Here is a 15,000-nt window from a genome sequence, read left to right as displayed (position 1 = left end):
AGCAGCTAATTCTGAATCACACCATTCATTTGAAGCCATGCTTTATTTACTCAGGGATGGTTGGGAGGCTTAAGCTGCACAAGGGCTTCCTTGCTCCGTGTATGACTTCTACTGAGTCGGTCTCATGGTTTATCCACTATAACTTATACTGAGTCAGTCTCATGGTTTATCCACCATGACTTTTACTGAGTTAGTCTAATGGTTTATCCACCATGACTTCTACTGAGTTAGTCTAATGGTTTATCCACCATGACTTCTTCTATGTCAGTCTTCATGGTTTATCCATTATAACTTTACCAAGTCAATCTTCGTGGTTTTCCACTATGACTACTACGAAGTGAATCTTTAATGTTTTCTGTGGTCATAGACAGATGCATGCGCAGACAGACAGACAGACAGACAGAAACACATACAAACCATCTGGATCTAGTGATGTTTTTTAAGTAAAAACTGACATCAAGCAGCTGATAAGCAAGCACACAGCGCACATAACACTAAAGGTACGGCCACACTGAACGCGCCTAACCTGCCGCTTGATCATTGTGTGTCACAAAAATAGTTCAACGCGCCTAACGCGCCTTACGCGCCTACGCAGTTAGATGAGCCCGCCCAAAACTTATTTTCCCCCGCTACTTTTCTTTTGCTCCACAAACATGGCTGAGATCACCACCATCGCTGCGCTGTATTTGTTGTGGGAGTTCGAGGAGAGTAGGAAACCCAAACACCGTCGTGTTTGGGTGCATGCCATCCTCCGTGGGCGCTCACAGCTGGGTGACTTTCACCACCTCCTCCAGGAATTCCGCCTGGATGTCGGCCGGTTCCAGCGGTATTTTCGGTTGACTGGGGCCATGTTCGATGACCTGCTAGCCCGGGTTGGTGCCAGGATCTCCTGTCAGGACACCAACTACAGGCGCTCCATATCAGTTGCGGAGCGCTGCGGAGCGCCTGTACTCCGTCTCTCTGCCAGTGACGTCGGGTCAAGCTCAACGCTGATTGGCTATCGCGGCTTAGTGTCACGCGTAGGAGCATAAAAAGTTACATTTTTTGAACTCCACGCGTAGGTGTGTTGGGCGCGTTATTTAGGTGCGTTAAACGCGTCCTACGCGCCTAACGCGCTGCTTTAGTGCTTGTAACGCATCTACGCGCCTAAACCAATGGTTCCCAATGCAAAAATGCAGATTTTCTACGCAGATTTTTTTCCGCGCGTAACGCGGTCAGTGTTCAGCCGTACCTTAAGGCTGTGATCAGCCGATCAGCCGTACCTTAAGGCTGCAACTTGCTTAGTCTGACATGCAGCCAAGTAAAACTGAATTACATTAATAATCTGAAACTGATAATCACAGCAAAACGATGAGCATTTATGTGTTTGGTATTTTAATTGATCAACTTTATGTTGGTCGGCTGATCATTGTTTCAGTAATATGGCGAGGTATTTAAGTAACAAGGTAGGGCGTTTTGCCCAGTCAGTTCTATAAGATGGAAAAATTGATTGTTCTTATGGCGTCACCGTCACACTGAATGCCTTGACTAGGGACTTTCTCTATTACCAAATCAGGGTACCATCGCGGCACGTAGCTCACTCCTAGCTCACTCCTAGCTTAAGGTCTTATATTTCTACTGTGAAAGGAGAGTCGAGTGTCTTTGCACTGTGTGTGTGTGTGTGTGTGTGTGTGTGTGTGTGTGTGTGTGTGTATGTGTGTGTGTGGGTGGGTGTGTGTGTGTGTGCACACACACGTTCCACCACGAAGCATTAGCTTAATGACATGAGCTCATTAGGATGCGAACAAAGTGCAGATATGAGAGCGAGTGAGAGAGAGAGAGAGAGAGAGAGAGAGAGAGAACCATGGCCTATATTTCTGCTTGTGTTGTGATTTAGTTTGGTTCTTCGCTTATGTTGACAATGTAAAAGACATTGAAGCCCACCGGAACAAATTTGAATGAATAAAATAGAAAGAGGGGGATGGTGATAGAGAGACAGATAGAGAGATAGAGGGAGCGATGTCCCTGTCCCAGGGAGCTTGTTCAGAGACATAAAGGCACTTAGCTGATGAAACCAGCCGAGATTTATAATGCGCACCCACGTGGATTCATCCTCAGGAAGCTGAGGCCTCTATTTGTCCCTTGCTGACAAACTCAAACCTTTAGGTTCATCTTTCAGAGTGCTATATTCATTTCAAAGAAATTAATTTTCTATATTAATCCCGATGAAAATTATTTGACCAACTCAAGATTGAAAAATAAGATAACAGCTGTATATAAGTACATGAAATCTAAAAAAAGATGATACACTCACACAAACATTTTACATAAAATATTCATAAACATGCAAATATATGGAACCACAAAGTGACTACAACACTGGGTATTGCAGAAGACACATTTCACATTGAAATGTGAAATATTATCTACAATTATCTTCAAGGGCCTCATTGCAAATCCGCTTCCATAAATAATAGTCAACTGAATGGTTCCTCAAGTCCTGAAGGATAAATTCACATCTGATCCCCTCTCATACACTCTTGTAATATTTAATCATCACTTGATTGACTTGTACAGGTGCATCATCTTATTCCACTCTGTCACCACATTCATTAAACAGTAGTCATGCTTTTCCAAATGTTAAACAACCAGTCTCTCTCTCTCTGTCTCTGTCTCTTCGCTAATGTTATTTTGAGTCAATTATCTGGCCTTGAAATGAAAGCAAGTGTTATGGTTAGGTATGCTGCCAAGGGGCGAAGTGGTTTGCCTAGAGAGAGACACACACACACACACACACACTACACACACACACACACACACACACACACACACACACACACACACACACACAATGTGTGTGAAAAAAGAATATATTGATGGATTTGTTTTGTTGGCTTAAGCTAGATTTATAGTTGTACGCAAAGCATTTCTGCGAAGATGATTAAAATATGGTGCTGAGAGGGCGTTTGGTGATTGGCAGCCAGCTGGGTCTGCCTGGTGTATTCGTCTTATTCTTGCGTCGGGCCGTCCAACACCAAACCAACCACTACATCATCACCTGGATGTCCGCTCCCCGCTCCGGACCCAGTCAGAGACGAGGTGACGTGTCTCTCCCCAGGGATGGGCAGTGCGTTGCTCCTCTGAGATTATCTGTGTGTACGTGTAGGGCTGGGACCAGCAAAAGCTGTTTGTCTGTGGGGTTAACCACAGCACTTTCATTGTGACCGCATTAGCTCAACACTGAGATGGCGAGTGTGAAACAGATACCTCTCCACTAAAAAGGGTTCATCCCTGTTTGATGAGATGAATCAATAATAACATTAAGAAGAACAGTCTATATCTAACACAGCCCCGCTGTAGCGCTTTTATGGGCTGTACGTTTCATTAGCCGTACAGTTCGATGAGGAACACACTCACTCACTGGTTGGCTTCGTCATTCTCCGTCCTATTCCCCCCTGTCTGTGGGAGCCTTTGCTGTGATGGATGGCTGGAGACATCGACTGTGTCACCGCATCGTTATGATTCCAGCAGGCCTCGCAACTAGAGAACATTTTCTCATTTCCCAGGTCGATACAAACATGTGTACCTCTCTCTCTTCATCCAAAGTCTCTTCCTCTCTATCAGACTCTTATTTTCTAGACAACAACACCGCTTTTACTATTGGTTTGCATTGCAGATGACTCTGTCTATTGGTTAAAGTACAAATACAGCCTAAAACTATTTGGCATTGCGATAAAACGTCTGTTAGCGGTGAACAACACACCCCAGGCCCTATTTTTCCGATAAGTATCATTATAGCAATTTGTGACGTCATCATGTCAGATCTGTTCCTGTGTGCCATTTTCTTTTGTTACCCACTATGCTTTTGGCTATTCCCTTTCAACATCAGGAGGCAAAATTAATTAATATTGATATATATTAATATTAATACATATTAATTGTTAATAATACATTCATAAATATATAAAAATATCCAATGTGTTATAAAGATATGCATAAAAGGCTTTTAGTAAGGCTATTAGTAATTGTGAAACCCATATACATACACATACATACACATATACAATTTGCCACACTGCTGATCACATTTCGACAACAACGACAGTGGGATCTGAGAGCTGGTGACTCGGATACGCTAACGTTAGCTTGGCCAGGGACGCATTCTAGAACACTCAATGTAAAGCGCACCTGCATCTCTGTGTTGCCTAGGTTACCTGCCTAACGGCATCCATGCGGTGGAGGCCATGTTGGCCGCCGCCAGCATCGGAGCCATCTGGAGCTCCACCTCCGTGGACTTTGGAGTCAACGTAAGGACGCATATCTAAGCAGATGTTTGTGTGCGCCAGCCTACCTGTATGTGAGGGAACTTGCATTAGTAGAATTCCACTGTAATCAATCCCCTCGTGGATAGATTACAATGGACTTGTTCGACCAAGTGGCCTCTTGCTGTGAGTTTTTTTATTATACTGACACCTTTTGGGAAAATGTGGAATTGCAAGATGTGTTCAAAACACAAGTTATTTTATTAATTAGCATTGGGCTTGATTTGATGTGATCTATTTTGACATTATGTATTACAAATAATGATAATTCTATATTGTATATTGTATACCTTTCAGGACGCTCAAGATGACCTTACACTGCAGTAAAAATTTAATCAGAAAAGTGTTAAAAATCAATGAATATATTACAATGACCTACAGACACAGAGACACTAGAATCATTAACTAACAGAAGGACATAGAGAAAAAGTATTGACTATATTAGACCTATCTCTCTCTCTCTCTCTCTCGCATATACAATCACTCACTCTTTTTCTCCCTCCCTCTCTCCCTCTCTCCCTCTCACCATCCCACTCTCCCTCTCTCAGGGCGTTCTGGACCGGTTTTCCCAGATCCAGCCGAAGCTGATCTTCTCAGTGGCGGCGGTTATCTACAACGGCAAAACCCACGACCACATGGAGAAGCTGACCAGTGTGGTCAAAGGTCAGAGTCCGTCTTGTCTCTCTCTGGGTCCGTTTAGTGGTCGTTCTCTGTTCTCTGACAGTGGTAGGTAGGATATCTAAGGCGACGTGTGTCACTGACGGGTTTTTTGTGTATGTGTCTAGGACTGCCTGACCTGAATAAAGTGGTGGTGATTCCCTATGCACGCACCAAAGAGGAGACAGACATCTCAAAGATCCCCAACAGGTTTGTCTGTCTGCCTCTCTGTGTGTCTGTCTGTGTGTCTGTCTGCCTGTCTGTCTGCCTCTGTGTGTGTGTGTTGGTCTGTCTGTGTGTCTGTGTGTCTGTCTGTCTGTCTGTCTGTCTGTCTGTCTGCCTCTCCGTGTGTCTGTTTGTCTCGGTTGATCTAATACTAAATCATCATTCATTGAGTTCTGAGCGATGAAGGGGGGACACTTCATCACTGAGCCGTCTTATAACCAAAACAGAAACTTCTTCAGGGTTTCTCTAGAATATATCTGCCCCCTTTAGGTTCATGATTCATTATTTTATTAATCTGGAAGAAAACCATTTTCTCTACTCAATAACAGATTTATAAATAGAGAAGGAAATAATAAGAAAAAAACAACAACATAAAATCTTCATTAACATGCAAATATATCGAACTATAAATTGGCTTGCATGCTGGATATTCAAAAAGATTATATTGAAATGTAAAACATGACAATTGACAATCCGCTCCCAAGAAGACATACCATGGCTACTGAATGGCTCCTCAAGTCCTGAAGGCTACATTTACATCTCTCCCTGCTCCCTCTCATCCACTTAGTCATGTTTAATCTAACAGTGGTGCATCATCTTATTCCGCTCTGTCACACATTTATTCTATGCTTTTGTGTAGTCAGGCTTTTCCAAGTGTTAAACAGTCTCGCTCTCTCGCTGTCTCTCTCTCTCTCCCTCGCTCTCTCTCTCTCTCTCTCGCTCTCTTGCTCTCTCCCAGTGTGTTTCTGGATGAATTCCTGGCCTATGGAATGGGTGAGGGAGACCAGTTTCCCCAGCTGGAGTTTGAGCAGCTGCCCTTCAACCACCCGCTGTTCATCATGTACTCCTCTGGGACCACTGGCGCCCCCAAGTGTATGGTCCACTCTGCTGGGGTAAGACACGCCCCCTCCCCACCTTCCCTCTGTAGTTCTAAAGTACATAAGACACGCCCCCCCCCCCACCATCTCTCTGTAGTTCTAGAGTACACAAGACACCCCCCCCCACCTTCTCTCTGTAGTTCTAAAGTACATAAGACACGCACCCCTACACCTGTGATAGTTTTATAGTAAATAAAACACGCCCCCCCAACCTGGTATTTCTAAAGTACATAAGACACGCCCCCCAACATGGTACAAACATGAGAGAATATGGTAAAGTACAGGCAGGCACTTTCTGAAAAAAAGGTCAGGTGATTGGATGAATCATCTGTCCATCACTGTCTATCACGTATCCCATAGATCCCATTGTTCCTCGTAAGGACGCTGATCGTACGAACCACTGCAGTTCAGCAACAAGCGCATACATTGAAGCCTGGCAAGTGGGTGTTATCTTGTGACTCTAACCGGCTTGCAAGAGAAGGCTTAAGGCCCATTATGTCAAGAACTCCAGAGCCCCCTCTGTAATTATCCTTGTACATCCTGCTTGAGTCCCTGCTGGACACGCCCACACCGGTGAGAGGCTGCAATAGAGCGCAACAGTCCATCCAAAGTATACGTACCACTCGCCGTTATATTGTGAAACGATAGTATATGCTACTGTAGAAGCCAAAAGTTAAAGAAGTAAACTTCTAGTTCTTAGAAAAGCATGTTTTATTTGCGGTGTCATTTGAAACCACTACACTATCCATAATCCTAAAGTGTAACACAACGTCTTTGATTGGTGGAGCTCGCTGTTACTATGGAAACATTTACCTGCACCCGCGAAAGTGAAGTCGGCCATGACTGCTGCCACTGAACTCGATCACTTACCACAGCAACCATGATTTCCCTTGGATTAATGGAAAGTTAGAGAGCTTTTGTAAGAGCTGAAGAGGAAATGAACTGTACATATTGAAATATATGTTAGAAGAATAGAATAGAATAGAATATATGATACAAATAAAAGTACAAATATATGATATAGCTCTAGCAGTGCTTTTTTAGTAACTTTTGTAGTATAAAAGCAAGGAATACATAACATGAATGGAATACGAGACTGAATTCACATGTATTAAAAACAAGTAACGTTATTACGCAGTAATTGGAATCAGGAACGAAGGAACTTTCCATGTCGATGACAACGCTATACACTGTATGAAACACTATGCATGCACAAACACATACACACACACACACACACACACACACACACACACACACACACACACACACACACACAGAATATATGACACAACTTGTATTAACAATATAAACAATCTAATAATGAATAAGGTTAAAAGATGCAAGAAACGCGCTAAACTATTGGGTTGTAACCATTGCAAACTTTTTTGCAATGGTTACAACCCAATAGTTTATGGAATGAGTAGTTCCTTCACTTGTTCGCAAAAATATATGTACACAGTACCTTTGCCTTTTCTTCCGTTTTCCAAATTATTCTTTGCCCGGAATCAAACGTGTTATGGTAATGCTACCGTGACGAATGATTGGCTTTGTTCCAGGCTTAAAACTCTTTATATAACGATTTTACGAAAAGTCAATGGAGAAAATGAATGGGAAATTAACTTCTGGAACCAGAGCTGTTCTGAAAGGGGGCGGTCACTGTTGCGCTCTATACACACAATATCTGACTTTTTTCCATCTTCCAGCACAAGGTGGCAGCAGCATCACATTTGTCCAGACCAGAATATAATTGTGCTCCTTGCTTTCCAGGTCTAAACGTTGTGTTGAGGGTTCTGATTTGCATGTGTTGCATCTGTTTTTATGTATGTGTGTTTTGTCTTTGTCTGTTTGTTTGTGTGTGTGTGTGTTATGGGTCTGTGTGATTCTTGCTTTGTGGATATATTTGTTTAACTAAGAGGCCCACTTCTCTCTTCACACACACACACACACACACACACACACACACACACACACACACACACACACACACACACACACACACACACACACACACACACACACACACACACACACACACACACACACACACACACAGCAGGGGATGGGGTCACTGTTTATGTACGCCACCTTGTTTGTGTATCCTTTACAAACCTCCCAATCTTGCCTGTATCTGTTTCTGTCTGTCTGTCTGTCTGTCTGTCTTTTTCTCTCCTTATTTGAATGTGTTGGGGAAACACTATTGGAATGGACGAGTAAAAGTGGTCAACAGCTTCCTTTGGCATCTGATCAGCCTCTTACTAGGGGAAGTTGACCTGTCCGTCTTTGAGAGCAGGTTAGAGCACAGGATGTGAGTCGGATTGGTGCCTCTCTTCAATGGTGAGGACCAGAGTTTGGCTTGGGTTCAATTTCTATAAAGCAATGACAAACATGGACGACTGTGTAACCCAACGGTGCATTCCATAAAAGATGTAGTTCCTCATCTTTTATGGAGCAATCTGCTCCATAAAAGATGAGGAACTACAGTTTTAGATGAGTGACGGTGTAGGGGGCTGCTTTAGCTCATCTTGGTTGAAGTAGAATTATAACACAGTTTGTTACACAATAGATAACATAAACTATAATTATTTAAGAAACTAAAAATCTCTGTTTCGCAAACTCAATCGTCTATATGTATGTATATATATATACAGTATATGTGTGTGTGTGTGTGTGTGTGTGTGTGTGTGTGTGTGTGTGTGTGTGTGTGATGAAGCTTTCTTTTAATTAGAAAAGACCAGTCTGTCTCTCTTTCTCTCTCTCTCTCTCTCTCTCTCTCTCTCTCTCTCTCTCTCTCTCCTCTCTCCCTCTCTCCCTCCCCCCCCTGTTACACTCACACCATAATGAGGTGACACTATAGTATGGCTAGAGTAAACCTGCTTAGTGACCCTGTCTGTCCACTCTGGCGCCACCAATTAGCCCTGGGCTCGTTTGGCCGCCGTTCCCCGATGTGGCGGTACGCTGCTGGCCTGCTGGCGGTGGCGTGTGTGGAGTGGGCGAGCGTCTGTTCCCCTCACGCCCTCGCCGTGACATACAGATTCATATTAACCTGAAACCCGGGTGCAAAGAAACCATGAAACATACAAACAAATGCACCTGGGCACACACACACACACACGCTAACTCACACACACATACGCACACACACACACACACACACACACACATAAGTCTGCGCACACCTACAGTTGAGTTCATGATTGCAGGACTGGGTGAAAGCCTGGTCACCCACAGCGAGCGTGATTATGCATTAATAACAATAAAACAAAACAAAAATTATTATTATCTCAATATCAGCAGTCAAGCTTATCAAAGCAGCATGGTCAATAAAGGTATTGCATGGCCTGTGAAATTATTATTATCAACTTATTAAATTAACATGATCTGTCTCTCTCTCTCTCCCTCTCTCTCTCTCTCTCCAGGGGACACTTATTCAACATCTCAAAGAACACATTCTCCATGGCAACATGACCAGCAGCGATGTCATCATCTATTACACCACGGTAGGCGCACAAACAGAAACTGATACACGGAAAAAAACTTCGGCCAGCCGTCCAAAAGCAAACCCAACAAGCCCAGCTGCTGCTTCCTGCTCTGACGAGGGTGTTTTTGCATCTGAAATGCGAAACCTATCCAAACTTGTTCCTTAACCCCCCCCGAAATGTACACAAATGCTCTGATCTCAAAGGCACCCATCAACGCCTGAGCGCACTGCTTGAAGGCGTTCCTCAAGGAACCCGTCCCAGTCCCCTGATGAATCCATTATAACTTGTTGAAGGAAACGGCGGTAGCTCACACAAAAAGTTTCCGAGTGGAGATTACATAGACGATGAAATAGCGCCAGGCGTGGAGACGCGGCTCACGCCAGGCCTCCCCAATAGGTGCTTCCTCAATTACACCCCCGAAACACGCATTCCCGCGCGCTCCCGCACTCTCATCTGGGCCTCCGCTCCGGCTGAGCGCAGATGAAAGGTGGTGTCTTCAATGCTAGCTTGATTTAATTTTTTCCACTTGAAAGGGGCTTGTGTTTGTGTAAACTGATGGTGTTTGGAAGCCGGGGCTCAAAGCTTATGCTACGTGCCTCACAAAACCAAATCAAAAAGCCACACAGCATGCCTTGCACAAAGGCACTGTCAAGTGGAAAATTGTTTTTAGTTTTTTCTGAAAGACTCCGGAACTCCGTAAAAATGCTTTTTCCGAAGGAGTTTTTTTAAAAAAAGGTAGAAATTATTTCTGTATTCTTTATCCTGTTTATTTGATATTCACACTGAAGGTACGCACACACACACACACACAAACCGTTTGTCTGCTGGATTACAATCATTGTGCTACACACACACACACACAAATAATTTCAACCACTTTGTTGACGATGAAGCTGTATATGCATATATGTGTTTATGTTTGTATGTGTTTATGCATATCTATCTGTGTGTCTGTGTTTGTGTGTGTGTGTGTGTGTGTGTTTGTGTCACTGTGCAGACGGGCTGGATGATGTGGAACTGGCTGGTGTCCTCTCTGGCCGTAGGGGCGTCGGTGGTTTTATATGACGGCTCACCGCTTGTCCCCACGCCCAACGTACTGTGGGACCTCACAGACCAGCTGGGGTAGGTTGGTGGAGATAGAAACACACACACACACACACACACACACACACATACATAATGCATACGGATATACACAAACACACACACAAGCACACATAACGCATACACACACACACACACACACACACACACACACACATACACATATAACACATACGCATATACAGACACACACACACAAAACACACACACACGCACACACACACACATACACACACACACACACAAAACCCACTCACACTCGCACATATATACACACACAAACAAAAAACACAGGGATACACACTCTCTGAAAGGTTCAATTTAAGAAATAAACCATAAAAATAATAATAGTTTAGTCGGGTCATCTAGATGTTGGGCGTTTAGCTTTAATAACACTGCAAAACGATGTCATCTTGTTTTTTCTCTTTCCCGTTATGGGGAAAAACATTGTTACCCAAGCATCCGATGTGTTAAGGACCACAGACACAGAACTAATTATCACCAAAAGCACTGTTCTAGAACAACACTGGGCGCCGTGTTGTCAAGATATAAACTTTCACAGCATCCTCCTTTTCTTATTCAACCAAACACTTGGCTGCGAAGCGTGTCTTTTGAGAGCAGCCCAAGAAGAGCATTTTATAGGCAGCAGCAGCAGTGGTTTCCTCTCCCATCGTGCCCAACAGTGGTGTCCACAGGAGCAGAACAGAAGCTCTGTTCCTCCTCCTCCTCCTCCTCCTCCTCCTCCTCCTCCTCCTCCTCCTCTTATTCTGCTTCTTCTTCAGTGTCTCAGATGTTCCTTCACTGTCCCAGCAGGCTCGTACTGAGCATGCTCGGTGAGTCTTGCCTTAATGTATGAAGGTTTAGTAGCAAAGGCTATAGTGTGGCTGGCTCAGCGAAACCCATCCTTAACAAACGAGTGGATCTCCAGGCTCAGGAGACGGACACCCCCCCTCCTTCAGCGAGGATCAAATATTATCATAAATTGGCAAGTTAGAGAGTTCTCCCTGAGACACTCAGCGGCTAACGGACAAAAAGTCAAACAAGGAATCTATGTAAAGTGATTTGGAACCATCAAGATCGACCCGATCTACCAAATAAGAAGCAGTGAACTCAAGTATATTCAAAACCTGACTAGGATGCTTTAAAATGTGTATGAAATGTAACGTTCTGAAAACCCTGGCTGGCTGGATGGATAGATTAATAGATAGGTGAATGATAGATGGGTAGATGGATGAATGATGGGTAGATGAATGAATGGATGAATTGTTCTGTAGATGGATGAATGATGGGTAGATGGATGGATAGGTGAATAGATGGATGAATGGATAGATGGGTGGATGGATGAGTGAATAGATGGATGGGTTGGTAGATGGATGCCTGGAACTGGGTGGATGGATATACAGATGGATGGATGGATATAAAGATGGATAGATTGATATAAAGATGGTATTTGGTAGAAGGATGGATATATAGACACCACACGCTGTCCCCCTCATGTTCTCTGCACTGATCCATCCTCTTTGTGGCTGCTAGGACACCGTGGAAACGGCTACCTCTCCAGTGGCTGTCAGGGAGCCGTGCCGTGAGATAAATGTCCTCCATGTACGTTTTGGAAATGAACGGCTGGCTGAAGCGGAGGCGGCTAGCTAGCTAGCGGGGGAGACGGGGATGCTAAAGCCTCGCCCGAGCAAGATTCATCTACGTAGAGGAAATCAATGAAGGGGCCCTCGCCATTACCCGGGAAAGATGGATGGAACGTCTCGGCTCTAGGAGAGTCTTGAAGCAATTAGGTGTCAAGGTTGCCCTGGCCTGGACACGTTTTCCAGATGATGCCGTTGTGTTGGGAATCTTCTGGGAAAACGCTGCCTGACTGCTTTCTCTTTTTATTTTTTTCACTTTGCGTGGATGTGGGTTTTCCTAATTGGGGATAAATGTGTAAGATCGACGGCGCTTGCAGCAGCACAGGGAGACGTATACCTCCATGTAGGTGTTTCGATTTTTATCAAACTTTATTAGACACATTCTTCCTGGTAAAAGGGGCTCGGTTTTAGTTGCCCATCGAACCGTTTGTAACACTCCCCCCGCTGATTTGCATTTGCTGCGGACGGAAAAAGCAGTTCTGAAGTCACTTTGTAGAGCTATAGCTAATGCTCCAGTAGGGCTCTCAGCCTCATCTTCAGCTGATAAACTCTGGCATAACACCCTGGTGAGTGGACGAGAGGGGAGGAAGGGAGAAAAAGGATAGATGGGAGAGAGGAAACAGACGTGGGGAGAGAGGTTGGAAGAGGAGACAATGGATAAGGGCGGAGGACAGGGTGGATGGAGGAAGTGAAAGTGAAACTGATGTGGGATTTGTCGGACCGGCTTTAATGCACAACAAAAAAGCTCCCGGATACACTCTCTCCAAAAAAACGAATTAAAACACCTAAAAACCCTTGGAATCAAAGGAGAGACCTGGAGTAAATTGTGTTTAATATACAGAGCAATACAGAAAACGTAACGGCGGTCTTTAATTGACCAGGTGCAAAATCGTATAACATGAGCAGGAATGCTGTCGAGGGGTTTTCACGTACAGAGTGACAGATACACAAATACAAATGTACACATACACTATCTTACAGAACACCAGCACGCACGCAGGCATCTGTGCACGCACAAATTCAGTGAAAATCATTCAGAAAAGTAGATTCAGATACGGGCCTGCTACCCCATCCATACACACACAGCGTTGGACTCATTCTCCATCCTAAGCAGCTCATTAGATACACCTGGCTTTCTGTGTCAAATCGAAAGTGAGCCATAGTTGTCATGGCAGCTAACAATAAATAAACTGTAGACACAGGCAGGGGGCAGAGGTGTGTCTCTGTGTGTGTGTGTGTGTGTGTGTGTGTGTGTGTGTGTGTGTGTGTGTGTGTGTGTGTGTGTGTGTGTGTGTGTGTGTGTGTGTGTCTGTGTGTGTGTGTGTGTGTGTGTGTCTGTGTGTGTGTGTGTGTGTGTGAGAATTGTAAGGCATTTGCCACATTTAATGAAAAATTGTTGACTCTCATATCCGTGCTCCCACATCTATCTTCCTTCTTCAGATTAGTTGTTCATTTGCTGTTAATTTTCCTGATTGGTCCTCCCCCAGCTCATGCTTTCAGAGTAAGAGTACTCCCCACAGGGACACATTTGTACTTGACAACTTCCACAAAACGATTTGCATTCCTAGTGATTCATGAAGGGATAACACACACACACACACACACACACACACACACACACACACACACACACACACACACACACGCACACACACACACACACACACACACACATATCGAAGCAAACAGAAATGGAGCCGAGATGGACACCTGTGGTTTTGAGACGGGCAGACGAGTAGTTTCCAGAGAGAAGGACCTCTGAAGAAATGGAACGTTAAATCTTCCCTACTCCGAGGAGCCCTCATTTCAGAGTGGCAGACACAAGACCTCCATCTGGATAGGAGGGTTTGGATAGACCTGGGAGTGGTGCCGCTGGGCAAGGCAGTGGCGTGCGCCACGCGCTACGCCAGTGTGTCGTGTCACTCACCTCATTCTTTCCCAGATATTACTTTTCCTGACCTTTGCCCTTATCCCCAACTAACCCCGTTCAAGTTGCTCCATCAGTCTTCTATTTAAAGTCATCGATCAGATCCTTCCCTAGGGGGAAGAGGGCTAATCACAGCCCCAGGCACAAATCAATTCATGCTGCTGACCAATCAGACTCCGGAGAAAGTTGAGGCGAGAGGAAAGCTAGATATGATTTGATTGGGTGCGAGGAAAGCACACCATTTCAGTCAGGGCACACACACCCACACACACACACAAACACACACACACACACACACACACACAAACACACACACACACACACAGGATGGGACTGAACATTGTTCTACACAACGTCCGCAGAAAGCACCGTGATGGGAAAATCGCAATTCTGCTGTTGAATTTCATTATTCGCTGCAATACACTGTTTGAACAGCAGATGGCGCGACCATTTTCTATGACCTCTGCCTGACGTGCGACAGGCATTACGAAATCATCAATATTGAGTTTTTCATCGGATTGCGTCAAGACCCAATGTTGTCCTCCATACTGGGCATTTGAACGAATCAAATTGCTGATTAACACTTCCATTGAATTTTGAGTGGTTTAGTCAACTTTGTCAACCATAGGAGATGAATGGATAAGACCTTCTTATGTTCATCCATCAGTTGGGAAACATCCCCATACACACACCCACTCACCTGCACATCAACCCCCCACCTTACACTTTGCAACTAAATGGTGACAAATAACACACCCTATAGTGCTCCCTCGGGTTGTTGTGTAG

At 44.4% G+C, this 15,000-nt stretch overlaps 1 protein-coding gene across 1 annotated transcript in view; it reads left to right on the top strand.

The window, feature by feature from the left end:
- aacs (acetoacetyl-CoA synthetase) overlaps positions 1-15,000 on the top strand; it is a 31,153-nt gene that overhangs the window by 4,379 nt on the left and 11,774 nt on the right. Inside the window, exons 5-10 of the mRNA XM_079739439.1 lie at positions 4,189-4,286; positions 4,850-4,964; positions 5,087-5,168; positions 5,923-6,076; positions 9,481-9,561; positions 10,541-10,665. Of these exons, the coding sequence (XP_079595565.1) occupies positions 4,189-4,286; positions 4,850-4,964; positions 5,087-5,168; positions 5,923-6,076; positions 9,481-9,561; positions 10,541-10,665 (655 nt within the window). The remainder of the gene's footprint in view (positions 1-4,188; positions 4,287-4,849; positions 4,965-5,086; positions 5,169-5,922; positions 6,077-9,480; positions 9,562-10,540; positions 10,666-15,000) is intronic.

This window comes from Pollachius pollachius (genome assembly GCF_949987615.1).
Source record: "Pollachius pollachius genome assembly, chromosome: 1".
NCBI classification, from domain to species: Eukaryota; Metazoa; Chordata; class Actinopteri; order Gadiformes; family Gadidae; genus Pollachius; species Pollachius pollachius.
This window is presented reverse-complemented; position numbering and strand designations above follow the sequence as displayed.